General features: G+C 39.8%; 1 protein-coding gene across 1 annotated transcript in view; it reads right to left on the bottom strand.

Annotated features, from left to right (window-relative positions):
* The window catches only part of LOC143116702 (protein NLRC3-like), a 7,012-nt gene extending 5,657 nt beyond the window's left edge, over window positions 1-1,355 (bottom strand). The window contains exons 1-2 of the mRNA XM_076277990.1: window positions 1,339-1,355; window positions 1-1,061 (exon numbers count right to left, since the gene is read on the bottom strand). The exon at window positions 1-1,061 is cut by the window's left edge and continues 631 nt beyond it. Coding sequence (XP_076134105.1) covers window positions 1-1,061; window positions 1,339-1,355 — 1,078 coding nt within the window. The remainder of the gene's footprint in view (window positions 1,062-1,338) is intronic.
* Window positions 1,356-17,500: the final 16,145 nt, after the last annotated feature.

Below are 17,500 nucleotides of genomic sequence, written 5' to 3'. Positions count from 1 at the left end.
GGTACAGTCCAGACTCCTCTCTGAAGATCTGAGTACACACACCTGAATACACTGATGCCTCTGTGACATCAATGCCACACTCTCTCAGGTCTTCCACATAGAAGATCAGATTGCCTTTCTCCAGCTGATGGAAAGCCAGTTTCCCCAGTTTGAAAATCACCTCTTCATCACTCTCTTTTCTCTCTGTGTACTTGTACTTTTTCATGTTTGTCTGGATGATCAGGAAGCGTGTGTACATCTGAGTCAGAGTCCTTGGCATTTCTAAACTCTCTGATTCCTCTGATGTTCTCACTACAACAGTGGCTGAAATCCAGCAGAAGACTGGAATGTGGCACATGATGTAGAGGCTCCTGGATGACTTCAGGTGTGTGATGGTTTTGCTGGCCAGGTTCTCATCACTGATTCTCTTCCTGAAATACTCCTCTTTCTGTGGGTCATTAAATCCCTTTATTTCTGTCACTTGGTCCACACACTTACGAGGGATCCGATTGGCTGCTGCTGGTCGGGTAGTGATCCAGAGGAGAGCAGAGGGAAGCAGATTCCCCCTGATGAGGTCTGTCAGCAGCACATCCACTGAGGCTGGCTTTGTCACATCACAACACTCTGGGTGTGAGTTGAAATCTAGAGGAAGTCGACACTCATCCAGACCACCAAAGATGAACATTGATCTGTTCTTTGAACAAGTGAAGACTCTGTGATCTTTGATTTCTGGAAAAAAGTGCTGAATAAGACCCACTAGACTGAATTTTTTCTCCGTCATGAGGTTCAGCTCCCGGAAAGGAAGAGGAAATATGAAGTGGATGTCCTGATTAGCTGTTCCTTCAACCCAGTCCAGAATGAACTTCTGCACAGAGACTGTTTTTCCAATGCCAGCAAGTCCCTTTGTCAGCACTGTTCTGATGGGTTTGTCTTGTCCAGATAAGGGTTTAAAGATGACACTGCATTTGATTGGTGAGCCTTGTGCTGATTCTCTCCAGGATGCTCTCTCTAACTGTCTGACCTCATGTTCATCATTGACCTCTCCTCCTCCTTCTGTGATGCAGGGCTCTGTGTAGGTAAGTCTGAGAGATGTGGGGTGTCCCTGATTTATGGTTCCCTCAAATGGGAACTTCTTCTGCAGGTGGGATTTGTGGATCGATCTGCTGATATCTGCTGATATTTGGTTAACAACAAACAATGTTAGCCAATTCACTAACTCAATGCTATCATATACTGTATAACTTTTTTATTTTTTTAAAACAGCAAAATCAGAAAGGATGGAGGCAGCAAAGGTAGAGAAGTCATTTCAGATGGGCAAGAACAAGGTAAATTTATATGCTTGTCAAGCACCAGCATTACAGGAGCTGGATTATCATATTAAATGAAGCACAATACTTACTGATGTTAAAGCACACTCGCTTTTTAAAGTCATAGCCAACGGTAAACTAACACTAAAATAAAGGTAAATGTTACAAAGATGGGTATTGTTAGGTGTGAAAACACTAGGCTATGAACCTTAAATTGCGAATATTAATAACATAACCCTTTGAATGGTACGTTCACTGGAATGGTTCCCCTCTGGGGTTTTTTTTTCACAAATCGCAACCTGTATAAATCATTTGACAACTTGGGACTTTTGGGAATCAAAACATGACAACCTTCTTCATATAAAATATGTATTTGCTGCAAAACTGATATCTAACCAAGTGTTATTGATCTTATAATAAGAGACACAAATCAAGTTGGTATTGTTTTTAGCATAAAGACCTTACCTAACGCTTTCTCATGAAATCATTTGGTTTTAAAGTGCAGTCATTGATTGTGCACACTATGAAACCTGATGTACTCAAATTTACCTTAAATTACCCCTGAAAACATGCCAAAAACACTTATTTATATTAAGGGGCCACTCATTAGTCAAACAGGCCCTAGGTGTGAGTGTGAAACCCCTCAATCTTACATTTAAGGTGTCAAGTCAGGGGTTCCCTTTATTTGTTGGGATTAAGGGGCTAATTAAGGACAATTTAAGTATATCTTAATTTAAATGGTCAATTCAGGGATTCCTTGACTAAGGGGGGAAATTAAGGGGAAATCAAAAAAGCAAAGGGTAAATTCAGTAGGCTTTTCTCCTTAATTGACCTTAATCTATGCATATTTCTACTTAAAAACTACTTAATTATAGAAGGACTTGAAGGTCAAAAGTAAGGCATTTATAAGGGGTGAAATTAAGGGGTTTTGTAGTGGCAGGAAGTCACATTTGTTTGTGTTTATGGTTATATTTAAATTTATATCAGCAGACGTTTTTGTCCAAAACAATGCACATGATATTTTACCCAAGGAACAAACAAAACACACCAGAAGTAGCTCACCCCTGCCTTCAGTATTCTTAGAGAAGTAGCTCACCCCTGCCTTCAGTATTCTTAGAGAAGTAGCTCACCCCTGCCTTTTGTTTCCAGTTTTTGGAGCCTGGGCTGCCTACAGAGACCAGGTTTTGTTTACAGTGTACTCACAGAATGGGCAGCTAATGATCGTGAGGAGATGATAAGGGTGCCAGGTTGGTAGTGTATTTTGCCGCTAGTGCATGGACACTGTGGCTAGAGCAAGTCAGACACACAAAGTGGGCAGAATCAGGACTAGGTTAATTAATAAATGATTTGGTTAAAGCTGACCAACAACAATGTTGAGCAATACCTTTAAATGGAATGGGCAGAATCAAGACTAGGTAAATTAATAAAAGATTTGGTTAAAGCTGACCAACAACAATGTTGAGCAATACCTTTAAATGGAATGGGCAGAATCAGGACTAGGTTAATTCATAAATTAATTGATTAATGCCGACCAATAGCAATGTTGAGCAATACATTTAAATGGAATGTGTCACATGATGTTACAGTACAATAGCATTTACAATGTGATTCAAATACTTTTTTAAAGAATGATATGAAGCATTTTTTCTGTTCTTCCAAGCAATTCAATTCACGAAAACAAGGTTGTAGCTTTTCAGACCCGTTTTAAATACCGTAGGCTATCGCATCCTACCAGGCTGTTATTTAATTAAAATCTATACGATTTTGAGCAAACCATATGTGATATTACATATTCACTTATGAGTCACACTGAATCACGTTTAATCTCCAATGGATGGGATAGGCTATAGCCTACTCTGTGATGATGCCAAAAAAATCACCTTAGGAGTTAATATCTGATGAAGTATGATAGGCTTACTATCGTAAAATGCATACATATGTGGGGTAAGACGAGGCTAGGTGTTGGGTAAGTTGGGCCAAAACAAAGATTTCAGGTAACACATGAAATAATTTAATTTCTACAAACAGTAACAAACACCAACATTTAACTGAGAATTTGCCAAATAGATTCAACTGAAAATTTGCCAGGACAGGTTTAGGCATACAACATTTGTCACCTGTTTACCTTTAAATTTGCCAAATAGATTCAACTGAAAGTTTGCCAGGACAGGTTTAGGCATACATTTGTCACCTGTTTACCTTTGAATTTTCCCATTTAATTAACTTAAATAAATCTTAATAATTTGCTGCCTAGTGTCTTTAGCTCTTAGTAACACTAAAGAAAAGTAACATTTATGATTTTGCTAAAGTGAAAGCTAAAAGTAAAATGTATGATTTTGTTTTGCCCTCACATCATATTTGTCAGGATCTGGACTGGATTGAGTGACTGTGCCACCCTAGTGGCCATTTTGTGTATTGTCCTGTGTTTGCTCTTGCTTGTTCCCCATGTGCTCTGTTTACGTGTCTGCTGTCATGTGACTGTCTTCACCCCTTTTCCCTAATATGGTCTGCACTTCCTGTATTTTTTACCACATTTGCCATGTGCTGTACCTTTCCACGGATTTTAAAGAATGATTCCCTCTTCTTTAAAATGCTGTCACATCATGAAATTTGTTTACAGTTTCCTAGAAACAAGGAGTAACTCATTTTACCCCTATGCTCAACTTACCCCGTTCACCCCTACTGCGCAGTAAAAGAAAGACACACACACACAAACACACACACATACACACACACACACACACACACACACACATACACACACATAGACAAACACACATGGCATTATATAACATGAAGAACAGAGTCATTATCTTACTTTCCAGTAGAAGAGTCTCCACTTTTAAAGGTCATTGTTCGAGCCATGGACCAATCAATCTTCTTGGGCACACATGTGATTGTAGGGGAGGGTGATCTACTGTTAGAACTTGTGCCCCTCGTCCTAGAAAAGAAGAGAACTTTCATCAGGAGAACATTTTGTTCTGATTTCTGCTAATCACATGTACTATACACACACACACAAGCACACACAGAGCACACACACACACACACACACACACACACACACAAACACACTACATTATATAACATGAAGACCAGAGTCATGATCTTACTGTTCAGTAGAAAAGTCTCCTCCTGTAAAGTCGACTGGTCGACCCATGGACTCATCACTCTTCATGGACACACGGGTGGTTGTAGGGGAGGGTGGCCTCCTGTTAGTGCTAGTGTCCCCCATCCTATAGAAGAAGAGGAGAACTTCCATCAGGAGAACATTCCTGTTTCCTCTCATGTCTGCTTATGACACATGCACACACGCAAACACACACACATATTTTAATGCTTTTATTGGGGTCTTAACATGGGACGAATTTACAGATCCAAACACTTATAGAAGCATGTTACAGAGCTTAGGTTCTAGTCTAGGCCAACAAAAGGATAGAGATTGTGAGAACCTCCAAAACGGCGAATGAACAAAAGATGGCTCAAATATAAAGTGTTTAATTTACAAAAAAAAAATGATTATATAATAATTAAGAATAAAAATAAAAGAAAATGTTCACTCAGAAATCAGAAGTACAATCCAAAACAAAGGTAACAGAGTGGAAACATCATGTGAAAATGAAGGTAACAGAGTACAGAACATCATGTGAAAACAAGGCCTAGTGACAAAGCCTTGTGTCAAGGACATACCTCACACTCCAGCAATTCCGCCAATGATGGCGAGTGTGTCCCCCTTTAGGCAACACCACCATTTTAAACCATTTTTAGCTCAAGAGGAAGGCAACAGCACCATTTTATGATATCCCTCCATGTAGACTGATCATTGGAGATTTTGCGTGAGTATTGGACATGTAACTTGTTTTGTGGCTTTTAAAGCGTCATAAGACACACACAACATTATATAACATGAAGACCAGAGTCATAACCTTACTGTTCAGTGGAAGAGTCTCCTCCTCGAAAGGCGATTGATCGACCCATGGACTTGTCACTCTTCATGGACACAGAGGTGGTTGTATAGGAGAGTGACCTCCTGTTAGAGTTTTGGGCCCCCATCCTAGAGAAGAAGAGGAGAACTTCCATCAGGAGAAGATTCATCTCTCTACTCATGTCTGATAATCACTCTGATGGCTCTTTTCCATTACAGACCGGGGCTGGCCCAAGGCTTTTCCCCAGTCTTAAAGCGTAACTCTGACAGAACAGTATAATTGTTTTTAACTGGTGCCCTTTAATGTTGTATGTCTGTATTAGCTTAAGTTAAGTGTAATGTCTTGATTGTGTTTGTATAGTGTATGTACAGAGATTTGTGGTGTAGTATGTAACCTTTGTCCTGTCTTTTATGTATATATATATTTTTGTAACTTTTTCCCGCCAGTCTTGGCCAGGACTCCCTGGGAGAAGAGTTACTGTAACTCAATGGGACTTTTCCTGGTTAAATAAAAATAAATAAAAATAAAGTAACTCTCGCCAAAATGCATCCAAAGGTGTTTTTGTGAATGTACCCAAGTGTACCTGGTCATGGCCTGGTCAGCTCAAGAGCCTTTCCACCATTTTTTAGCAAAAAAACATGACAAAACATGTCATTCCCCCTCAGCTTCCTCTCCCTCATGACGACTCAATAACACATGCGCAAGATCATTTACATGAATACTCCATAACACATACTTGAGATTATCAACAAGAATACTCCATAGCACATACTTGAGATTATCAACATGACCATCACAGTGGCATGAGTCTGGTTCAGGTTTGCAGAAATTGCAGACAAAATACACTCACAACATATCTACACAACACAATCCAACAGACAAAACACTATATGTCAATCAACAACATAAACTACTATATGAGTTTTATCAGAGAACTGTATATTTCAAATGAAATGAAGGCACCTGACAAATGACACTAAACCTATTCCTACAATAACAAAGCTTTACTAAACAGGATAGTTCTTAGTAGAACTGATAAAACCACACCAGCATGTTTTGGCCACACACAGACATCATCAGGGCCTCTAAGCAATGTCTCTACCAAAGAGCACCTTCTTACTGCTTTGGGCTTCACTTGTCTAAAAGAACGCTGAAGCTCTCCTATGTTACTTATGTGCACCTAAAAGAAGCCTCTTGTAGAGCTTTTCCCCCAAGAGCCTTTTGGCTGGCTTTTACAATACAATTCAGATTATTAACAAACTGATTACAGCACCGTTCACACCATTAAGATAGACAATCACAATACAATTCAGATTATTAACAGACTGATTACAGCCCCGTTCACACTATTCACAACATTAAGACAGAAAAAGCAGATGACACAGAGAAACAGAAATGGCCCACAATATGAAAAAACCTCTCAATGATTAAGCTCTATGATTAAGCTCTATGATTAAGCTCTATGATTTAAGCTGAAACTCACATTATTGCAAGTACACCACCTTCTATGTAAAACATAAATAGACAGAAACTCACACTGCTTTAGGAGTGTTTTCATTCATTTGTTTTTCTGTTTGTCCATTTCCGTGAACCTCAAATGCTCTCTGTGGGCTACTGGTTAGACAGCTTCAGTCCCAGGCTATTAAATCCATATTCAGATAGCCAAGAAAACCAGCTGATCTTGTTCTGTTGTTGATTTCATGTGCGGTTAATGTTGCATAACAGATACACACGGACAGAGACAGAAATGGCAGGTGGTGCAGAGTCTTCAGCTTCAGTCCTGGTTCTCCAGAATGTCTACATTCTCAGATTAGACCTGCAGTAGAACTAGAACTGGAACACTGCAGTAGAACTAGAATAGCTGTGCGTGTAGTAGTGACTGTAGTTCATAAAGATATCAGATTAGACCTGCAGTAGAACTAGAACTACAACACTGCAGTAGAACTAGAATAGCTGTGTGTGTAGTAGAGGCTGTAGTTCATAAAGATATCAGATTACACCTGCAGTAGAACTAGAACACTGCAGTAGAACTAGAATAGCTGTGTGTGTGTGTGGCTGTAATTCATAAAGATATCAGATTACACCTGCAGTAGAACTAGAATAGCTGTGTGTGTGTGGCTGTAGTTTATAAAGATATCAGATTACACCTGCAGTAGAACTAGAATAGCTGTGTGTGTAGTAGAGGCTGTAGTTCATAAAGATATCAGATTAGACCTGCAGTAGAACTAGAACACTGCAGTAGAACTAGAATAGCTGTGTGTGTAGTAGAGGCTGTAGTTTATAAAGATATCAGATTACACCTGCAGTAGAACTAGAACTGGAACACTGCAGTAGAACTAGAATAGAACTAGAACACTGCAGTAGAACTAGAATAGCTGTGTGGGTGTGGCTGTAATTCAGGTGCATCGATGTGAGCGATCAGGGCCTCAAGTTCAAGTTTAAGTCAAACTAGTTCTCTTCTTGGGACCTGTTTCAGACTTGCATCTTTATCAAGCCACAAGTAGACCTACACTGCAAAAACTGTATAAAGAGAAATACCTAGCCCTTACAATATTTTTTACTAAATTTAAGAGGAGTTTGACTTATTTTATCTGACGTCTCATCCTGATATTATGCACATATGTATGCCAGTGTGTTAAGTAAATTTGTCCTAAAATCAAGCAAATATGGTTGCCAGTGCGTTGAACAAATTAGTCGTCTTAAATGCATTGAAAATGATCTTTTGAGAGTATGCTTGATGAGTCTCATACTAAAAACGATACCAAATACATTTTTTGATTTTAATATAAGATTAATAACACTTTGTTAGATTTAATTTTTTGCTGCGTATGAAGTTCACCTACAAAAAAGCTACTGTCTTTGCCCAGATTTTTCCTATTGTAAAATAACATGGGGATTTTCCATCTGTTAAACTCACGTGGGGACGAAGAAATCAGAAATGCAGACATTTTGCTCTACACACTCTTGTCCTCTGCCTTCAAACGGATACTGTGATCTTAACTTGCGCTAACTCATTTTTGTAGGCAGAGGTCTATGACCAGTGTCGGAGCTGTCCATGTGACAGAAAAGGTCCTCTTGGCAGGGATTGCAAGACCATGTTGACCGGCTCTCTACCAAACTCTCTCTCTCACACACACACACACACACACACACACACACACACACACACACATTTTATATACTTTATTCGATTCCACTTTACAAGTCAAGTTACATTAGGAATCAAATCTGAATAATCCAGTAGATTGCACAAACACACACACACACACACACACACAAATACACACACACAAACTGGTGTAGCTGCTGCTAGTCTCCTCTCAGGACATGTTCTACTGTTGACCACTAGATGGCACCATAACACTGTACTGTGGGCTCAGACGCAGTAGTTTAAACAAGTGAGATGGGACCAGTTGCTGATGTCATCACATGTGGCCTAACATCCAATCAAATGTAGAGATGATATGCTATGGTGAGAACATAGGAAGAGGAAGCCAGTAAGTAAGTATGTTACTGTAGCATGCAAACTCACACACATGCCAGCACACAAACACAAATATAGATACACAAAATATGTCCACACATATTACAAAAACACAACAATTTACAAGAAAATTCATTTGAATGTGTTAATTTAATTAAATCATATGCTCACTTACTCACACACTGATACTACTAAAGAAAGAAATCAACTCAAAACTCAGTTTTTTCTGAATGCTTAAACACATTTTTTGTAACTATGGCTTTTTTTGCAAAACTCTACACACAAATGGCAAAACCACTCACTGAGTTTGCAAAACTAAAAGCACAAACACTGCTTTGCACTCAGTTTGCAATTTTGTAACACACACTTTGCACAACTGTAGGCACAATGGCTATTATTTACACTATTTTGCCAACTCTCTGGCACACTTTCTCATGTGAAAACTGTTTTAGATAATTAGTTCACTTTGCAATCAGCCTAAGCACTATAAATAAGCCACAGGTAATGTACAATGGGTACAATGGAGTGAGCAGGAAGAGTGAGAAGAGAAAGAAATAGCCCTTTTACAGACAAAAAAACAGTCTACATGTGGGGATATTGTCATGTCAGGCCTGGATACGTCATTCCAGAATATATTTTTCCCGGTGCCTTGGACTAGGACATTGCATGTGAAGTAGACAGAATTTTGAGAGAGACGACCCGATGTAGAATGATTTCTTTTGTCTCAGTGTAATGCTATTTTGTGTTTTGACTTGGAAAAACACACTTGTGTTTGTTTTGATGTGTGTAAATAAACACCAATACTTGAAATTTGGATCCCTGTATGTTTACAGAACTATGACAAAAGTATGACCTCAAACTGACATAGTCTACCTTGTGCACAGAGAAAGCAAAAGCCAGATGTGTTTTCTATTCATACCATCAGTGTGTTGTTGGCACATTGTGTGCTTACTATTGTGATGGCTTGTGTTTACTGTTAGATACGAAAACACAATTTTTACGAAGGTGTGAAGAGTTAAGCAAGGTGTGTTAGCTTTTGCAAGAGAACTACAATGTTTTGCTGATTGAGTGAGAGGTTTTGCCATTTGTGTGTAGAGTTTTGCAAAAAAAGCCATAGTTACAAAAAATGTGCTTAAGCAATCAGAAAAAACTGTAATAGTATCAGTGTGTGAGTGAGCTTCAAATTACGCCATCTTCAGGATAAAGGAGAGAAGAGGATTATCATTCAGTGTCCATGACAACCATCTCCCAGTGAGCCAGACTACATGAGAGACAGAGGGCTCTATTCTGACAGCATCCGTAAGAAACACATTTGACACACTGCAGCAGAAACAGGAAGTTAAACACAACTGGTCCAATCACAAGCACTTAAAAAGTGGCGTCTGACTCGACCAATAGGAATGGCTGCACAATCCCTTCATGGTGTGTGTGACCTGACTTGTGTAAAACAGTCCCTCACTGGGCTTGAACCTGTGACCTTGGACATGGGAGCCTAATCAATAGGATTAGGACTTTCACAGACACGACTGCCTATTGGGTGTCTGTTTACACTGAAACATTTGCCATTTCAGAAACAAGAAACAAAATAACAAACAGAAAGATAAACAAATATAAAAGGAAGAAACAGAATTATAAACAAAAAGATTTTTACATTTAAAAATTTTTTAAAGAAAGACACGAGAGTCTAGAGGAAAAGGGGGGAGAGGTGTGTGCTGAAGCAGAAGTAAACAACCAAACACACACATATAGTATGAGGAGTAAAATATGAGGACACAACCAAACACACACATATGAGTAAAAGATGAGGACACAACCAAAGACACACACATGAGGAGTAATAGATGAAGAAGAACTTTAACACATTTCTGTCAAGCCATTTTAAACAACTAGGCAATCATTTTTAGAGAGTGATATAACAAGAAAGTAGAATAGAAAGGAAGAGAGAAAGAAGGAAAAATAAAATATACAAAAATAAAAATAGATATATAAAATAGATATATAAAATAAGATATGATAGTCAGAAAAAGACACCTCAAACTGTATCTGATGTGAAGAAACACTTCTAAAGAGGCTTTAGAAACTCAAACTACTTTGCTGGAAAGGCCTATTCCAGACCCTGAACACGACAACCAACACAATTGGCTTGCACAGAAAACAGAGGAAATTAATACATTTGAGAATGACGTGAAGCAATGGTTGGATGCTGCTGCTGCAAAACAGCACAATGGGAATCTGGATGTGGTGGTGAAGATGCAGATGAATATGAGGAGGATAATGGAGAAGATGCCTTGATAGCCTATCTTCATGCTCATTTGAAATCACAAACATCATTATTTGAACACAGCTCCTGTCTTGTCATGAATGCTTCATGCTCATTTGAAATCACAAACATCAAGTTATTTGTCTTCCGACTTTCCTTAAACTGTCTCTTTCCAACAGGACTCACAGCACTCCAACCTGAAACAGAAAAGCTTCACCTCATTGCACACACAAACCCTCACCTTATTACACACAAACACACACACACACACACACACACACACACACACACACACACACACACACACACAGTAAGATTGTGAGATTCCTTCATGTCATTTGTGTTGTCACTGTAACAGAGGTTGTCTCTCCCCTCCCTTGATCACTCTGCGTTGTGTTAATTGTGGGAATGATGGACGTCACAACCGACCTTTGCTTTTGATATTTATTTATTTATAGCTCTCTCTTCACATTTGCAGTCAATTCACACTGAATGTCTGTAAGCCAACTAGCTTAACACTATGGGACTACACCTGCAGCGACACTTGCAACTGTAGCATGTGGAACTCGTGTAACATGCATTGTGCACCGAGCTAATATAAAAACGGTGATTAAAACAATGTAACTCGTGTAACGTGTATTGTGCACTGAGCTAATATAAAAACGGTGATTAAAACAACGTAACTATGGTAACGTGCATTGTGCACTGAGCTAATATAAAAACGGTGATTAAAACAACGTAACTCGTGTATAAGGTGTGCAACACCAGACATCAGTTCTATGTGAAAAAAGCATGATACAATTAACCATGAAAGCATAAACAAAAGATACGATGCATTGTATGCAAGACACATACATGTACCTCTGCATCAGGACAGTTGCAAAAGAGGCAGAGCAGAGGGCTACATGAAAACTTAAGGGGTCTCCAGCGTGGGAGCCAACTTCCAACCCAAGTCACCCCCCCCCAACACACACACACACACACACACCCCACCCTACTACCTGCTGTACCAGAGGCGTGGGAAAACTGCAAAATTGCACAGAACATGCAGAAAAAGATGGGAAAATTCAGGGAAGCATAATTACATCACCACTAAACAACTTCATAGCTTTGTTTTGCAGGGATTGTAATATACATTTCAGTCAAGACTACTTAGTTAATTAGTCTAGACAGTTAAATACTATTTGTAATGCATAATGTTTCATTTGGTGGTATGGCTCTGTTCTGGGAGCCCCCTGCCCTTCCACATGTAAACATGAAAAGCCTAAGACAGAGAGAGCAGCAGATAAACCCCCCATGGAGTACAGAACAGAGCAGCCATCAATGCAGCAACTAGACATTGATAAGGCAGATGAGGAGGAGATGGGGTACAGAACAGAGCAGCCATCAATGCAGCAACTAGACATTGATAAGGCAGATGAGGAGGAGATGAGGAGGAGATGGAGTACAGAACAGAGCAGGCATCAATGCAGCAACTAGACATTGATAAGGCAGATGAGGAGGAGATGGAGTACAGAACAGAGCAGGCATCAATGCAGCAACTAGACATTGATAAGGCAGATGAGGAGGAGATGGGGTACAGAACAGAGCAGGCATCAATGCAGCAACTAGACATTGATAAGGCAGATGAGGAGGAGATGGAGTACAGAACAGAGCAGGCATCAATGCAGCAACTAGACATTGATAAGGCAGATGAGGAGGAGGTGGGGTACAGAACAGAGCAGGCATCAATGCAGCAACTAGACATTGATAAGGCAGATGAGGAGGAGATGGAGTACAGAACAGAGCAGACATCAATGCAGCAATTAGACATTGATAAGGCAGATGTGTGAGGAGGAGGTGGGGTACAGAACAGAGCAGGCATCAATGCAGCAACTAGACATTGATAAGGCAGATGTGTGAGGAGGAGATGGGCTGGAGGTGGGGGACAGAACAGAGCAGGCATCCTCAACACTAAACAACCTCAAAGCTTTCACAGTTCTGCAGAGATTGTAATGAACATTGGTGGTAGAATTGTAGTGTTCTTACACAAGGAATGGCAATAGTCATACGGAACAGTTGTTGGGTGTATCTTACCCTGGTTGCTGCATGAGGTAGCACTGTTCTCCATCAGAACTGTGTTTGATCTCCTTCTGTGAACTGTCTGTGTGTTTGCAGCTCTGGGCCCAGAGGAAGGCGGTAAAAGGGACTTGGTAAGTAGCGTTAAGAGAACCCAGGCCATCTGTACTGAAAAAGCTCAAACAATATCAGTTATTAGATTTGATTAGATTAGATTAAACTTTATTGTAATTTAGCTGAGTACAGGCACAGAGCCAATGAAATGCAGTTGACATCCAACCAGAAGTGCAAAGAAGCATTAAGTACCAAGTGCAGGTAGAGTATAGCTGTGTAGACAATAGAGATTAATAATGTACAGTGTATAGTTGGATAAATACAGGTTTCCAGATGACATGTCTACAGAGATAAATAGAGTATATATGTTGAGTATAAATAGACATTCTATATAACTTATATATATATATAACATAATCTTGCACCATTTTATCTTTCAAGCCTCCTGACCCCTTACCAACCTACCTGCACCTTACGCTCCACTGATGCCCACCCCAACCAACCCGCACCTTACGCTCCACTGATGCCCACCCCAACCTACCCGCACCTTACGCTCCACTGATGCCCACCTCCTATCCACCCCCACTGCACATCTCCGTTCCATGGGTGACAGGGCCTTTAGCGTGGCTGGCCCCAAACTCTGGAACTCCCTTCCACTCCCACAAACTCTGTGGTTAATTAATCTGAATTAATTGCATGCATCCATTTTTGCTATGAACATAATTATCTTAAAATCAATTTTGGCAGATGAGTGAATCAATGAAGAGCCAAACCAACATTATAGGCTTTAAAGTTCAACGTCTCTCTTTTATTATAATTTCCCCTTTGGCTCAGGCATCAGCGTAGTTCCTGGTGTCAGATTTTTAGTATGATGCAAATGACTGAAGTTACTACTCACTGTCAATGGCATGTGCAGAGTAAGCTACCCTACCACCAAGGTAATGTGTGGTATACCCCCATGATTTATCCTTTTTTGGACATTCAAACATGTTGCAGATTTTTGTTCACATAATTATTAGGTTGTTACCTTTTCTATCCAGTAGGTGGCAGTCCAGGATAAGAGAACGCAGGGCTCTGAGAAAACGAGACAAAAAAAGCAGCATAGCCTACAAGTGCGAATCGAAATGCAATGTGTGAAGTTATTGGAATGGAAATAAATGTAACCACCTTCAACATACATTTGAAGACATTTTGTTTCAAGTGTGCAACAAATGTAGTCAATTTAGTAAGGGAGTTTGTCGGTTAGTTAGTTAGTCAGTCGTAGGGTAGGCCTATATAGGCTAAGCAAACAATACACTACGTTAGCAAAGTAACTTTAACAAGGCTGGCAGCTAGCATTATCATCATCAAGAGGTGTGCTAACTTGTGGGCCTACCTCCAGATTGCTTTGCATTGAGGTGATACCAGGGGCGTTACTAGACCTTATTCACTGGGGCACGTGCCTTAGTAAAAGTCTCCAATGCCCCAGTAAAATTCTAGCGCGGCTCTAGCTGGAAACGGCATTCATGAGCGAATCTCCGTGCCTGTTTTAATCATGGCTCGAGCCTGTCACTTACCAGCCAATAAAAAAAAAACAAGGAATAAAGAAAGGGGTCATAAAATAGCCAATCAGAAATAGCACCTCTGTAGCTGGCTAAGATTGAACGCAACAACCAATGAAAATCGTTCACATGATTCTTCCGAGTGTTTCGATGTAGCCTACTGCACACACATACACTGTGGAATCCGCTGGAGCTCGGTACATCACTCTGAGCATAGAGTAAGTCGTCCCCTGTTTAATGTTACAACAAATTCACAACTTGTTTGACAGAAAAAATGTTGATCGCTGTTAGAGAGTGTTACCCACATAATCTGTTTTTCTTAGCGTCATTGTAGCAACAGTTTACCAGCTTGTGCTCTCTCCCTCACACACACATTCACACCATGCGTAGGCTGCATGCACACATGCGGACAATTGATAAGGATTTATACGTATACTGTAGAGAGAGTCCTGTAAAAGTAGCCTAGGCTATAGCCTACTGTTTGTGAAGCTGTCCTACTGTAAAACTAAACATAGCCTTCTGATAAACTATTCAGAAGTTTCATTCTTCATTTTCATTATATGTGCCCTCTTATTTACTTATTTACTTACTTTTTTGTTTACTTGAATGTTATGTTTGTCTGTGGACTTAAAATTGGTAAAATATGTCTTGTCTCCACCGTGGGATAGTGAGAAACGTAATTTCGATCTCTTTGTATGTCTGGAACATGTGAAGAAATTGACAATAAAGCTGACTTTGACTTTGACTTTGAGATGGACATCAGAAAATCCTTCCTGAACAGAGGCAGAGGGACAGGAACAGTGAGGAGGATGAGGGAGGGATAATTTTGCCCACATTAACGGTAACATTAACATTTATGCTGTTAATAGCCAGTGCTGTGATTTGATCAAGGGTTTAAAGGCAAACTTAAATAAGTTTGCTGCATTTGCAAATGTAGCCTATAAGAATATACACAGAATCAGAGTAGCCATCTGTGTAGATTATTATAGGCTACATTTGCAAATTATCACCAAAAGTCAGTATGAAGGCTTTAGTAGGCTATTTAAGCTTCAAAGAACTGCAGTATTGCCAGGATGTCTATAGGACCCTTGCCTGAGAGGGAAGTATATATCAATTTTGACTAAAATAAGCTTCCCTTGTGTTAGTAGGAAAGCCTATTAAATTCATGCAGTGAGTATAGGCCTACTTATGCCTATGTGTTTGGATGTTGCTGGATAGTGGCTGCTACAACAATTGAGGGAGAGAGTGCTGGAGGAGGAGGAGGAGAAGGTCGAAGAGAGGGAGAAGAGAGGGGAGAAAGAGCACAGGCTGGGCAGTCCAGTACCAAGCAGGAGAAGGAGGAGGAGAGAGACAGGCAAGAAACGGATGAGGACATGATGGGGGCTAGACGTAAAACTATTTTTAATAAAACTTTTTTTAATGTTGGGGGCCTGTGCCCCAGCAAAGCTCTAGGTCTAGAATCGCCCCTGGGTGATACCAGAGCCAGGCTACCTATTAAAGATGCTCTGGTGATATTTCAGACTTGACGAACTCCCATGGTAGGCAACGGGAATTCCTTACCGCAGAAATAGTAGATGGATCCTTCTGTAAACAGGATTTGTCTGGGCGTTCTTATAAAACAGGCTAAACGTTTCATTCAAAGCAGCTTTCTCGTCTGCGTCCTTCAGTCACTATAGCGACACTGCACTGTGTCAAATGTCACCACGAAATGTGATTAAGCAGCTTTATTTTCTTTAATGCCTTAATATTTCTGTAATTAATTAATCAAAGTTAATGTGTTATTTTGACAGCCCTAGTTATTATACTACTGCAATACACTAATCTGGTACAGTGTTGCACTGAATAGAGAGATGATCTTGGTGGTCAATGCATGCCATGTCCAACTACAGAAAAAGGAAGTTTGAAGAAAAGAAAAAAAAAACACAAAATAAAAATCACATATATTCTGTTTTGTTATGGCATAGAAAACCATGAAACAAATCAACTGACAACAGGTTCATCACGTCTCCTTGCAGAATCTTTATTCAGACATTTAAAAAAGTCAGAAACACATTTTATTTACATATTTTAAGTCAGAAAAACAAGCATGTTTTTTCTATGTCAACACATACAGTACTGTATAGAACCACTGACACCTCAGATCAGCAAATATTTTTTCAAAGAAATTCAGCAAATAACTAAACTTTAGGGAGAACAGAATACATCATGTTGTTGTTGTTGAAACATTCTCATAATCCACACATTCATTTTTAGGAGAAGAGCATAATATAAAGAAAGCAATATCAGCATTTGTTTAGTTTCATCAGAACAGTAATTATATAATTGAATATACATATCAATATCTAAACAGCATCTCAGCATTACACATGTGTATGAACAGGAGTGTGTGTGACTGGTGTTCCTGCAGTTCTTTATACAGTCTATGGGCCAAAGCTGGAACTATTGCCATAGCAACAAGCCCTGCTCCACTGCCAGGGCCACAGATCAAGCATCACAATGGATGTTGCTACGGTTACGTGGTTACTGCGGAATGTTGGAGTGTCTTGACTTGATGAATTTAAGTCTGAATTTTGGCAGTTTGTTAAATAGAAAACAGTGTTAAACAAACCACACACACACACACGTGCACACACACACACGCATGTGTGTGATATGCCAGATCTGATGCAAAGCAAAAATACCCTCTTTACTAAAGTTGTTTGTAAAAGAGCTTCTTGTGCCTACAAGCCTGTATTACATTACAGTGTCATACAAACCACACACACACACACACACAAATCTGAAAATCAGCCCAAAGGAGAATGAGAGACAGAGAGAAAGAGGAAGCGAAGGGACTGAGGGTAGATAGTAGAGAGAGAGAGAGAGAAAGAGAGAGAGGGAGAGTGGGGGGG

Source organism: Alosa pseudoharengus, unplaced genomic scaffold, assembly GCF_046254945.1.
Source record: "Alosa pseudoharengus isolate Yale_2024_CS ecotype anadromous, Long Island Sound unplaced genomic scaffold, YU_APseudo_1.1 YU_APseudo_1.1_scf_1, whole genome shotgun sequence".
Lineage (NCBI taxonomy): Eukaryota > Metazoa > Chordata > Actinopteri > Clupeiformes > Clupeidae > Alosa > Alosa pseudoharengus.
This window is presented reverse-complemented; position numbering and strand designations above follow the sequence as displayed.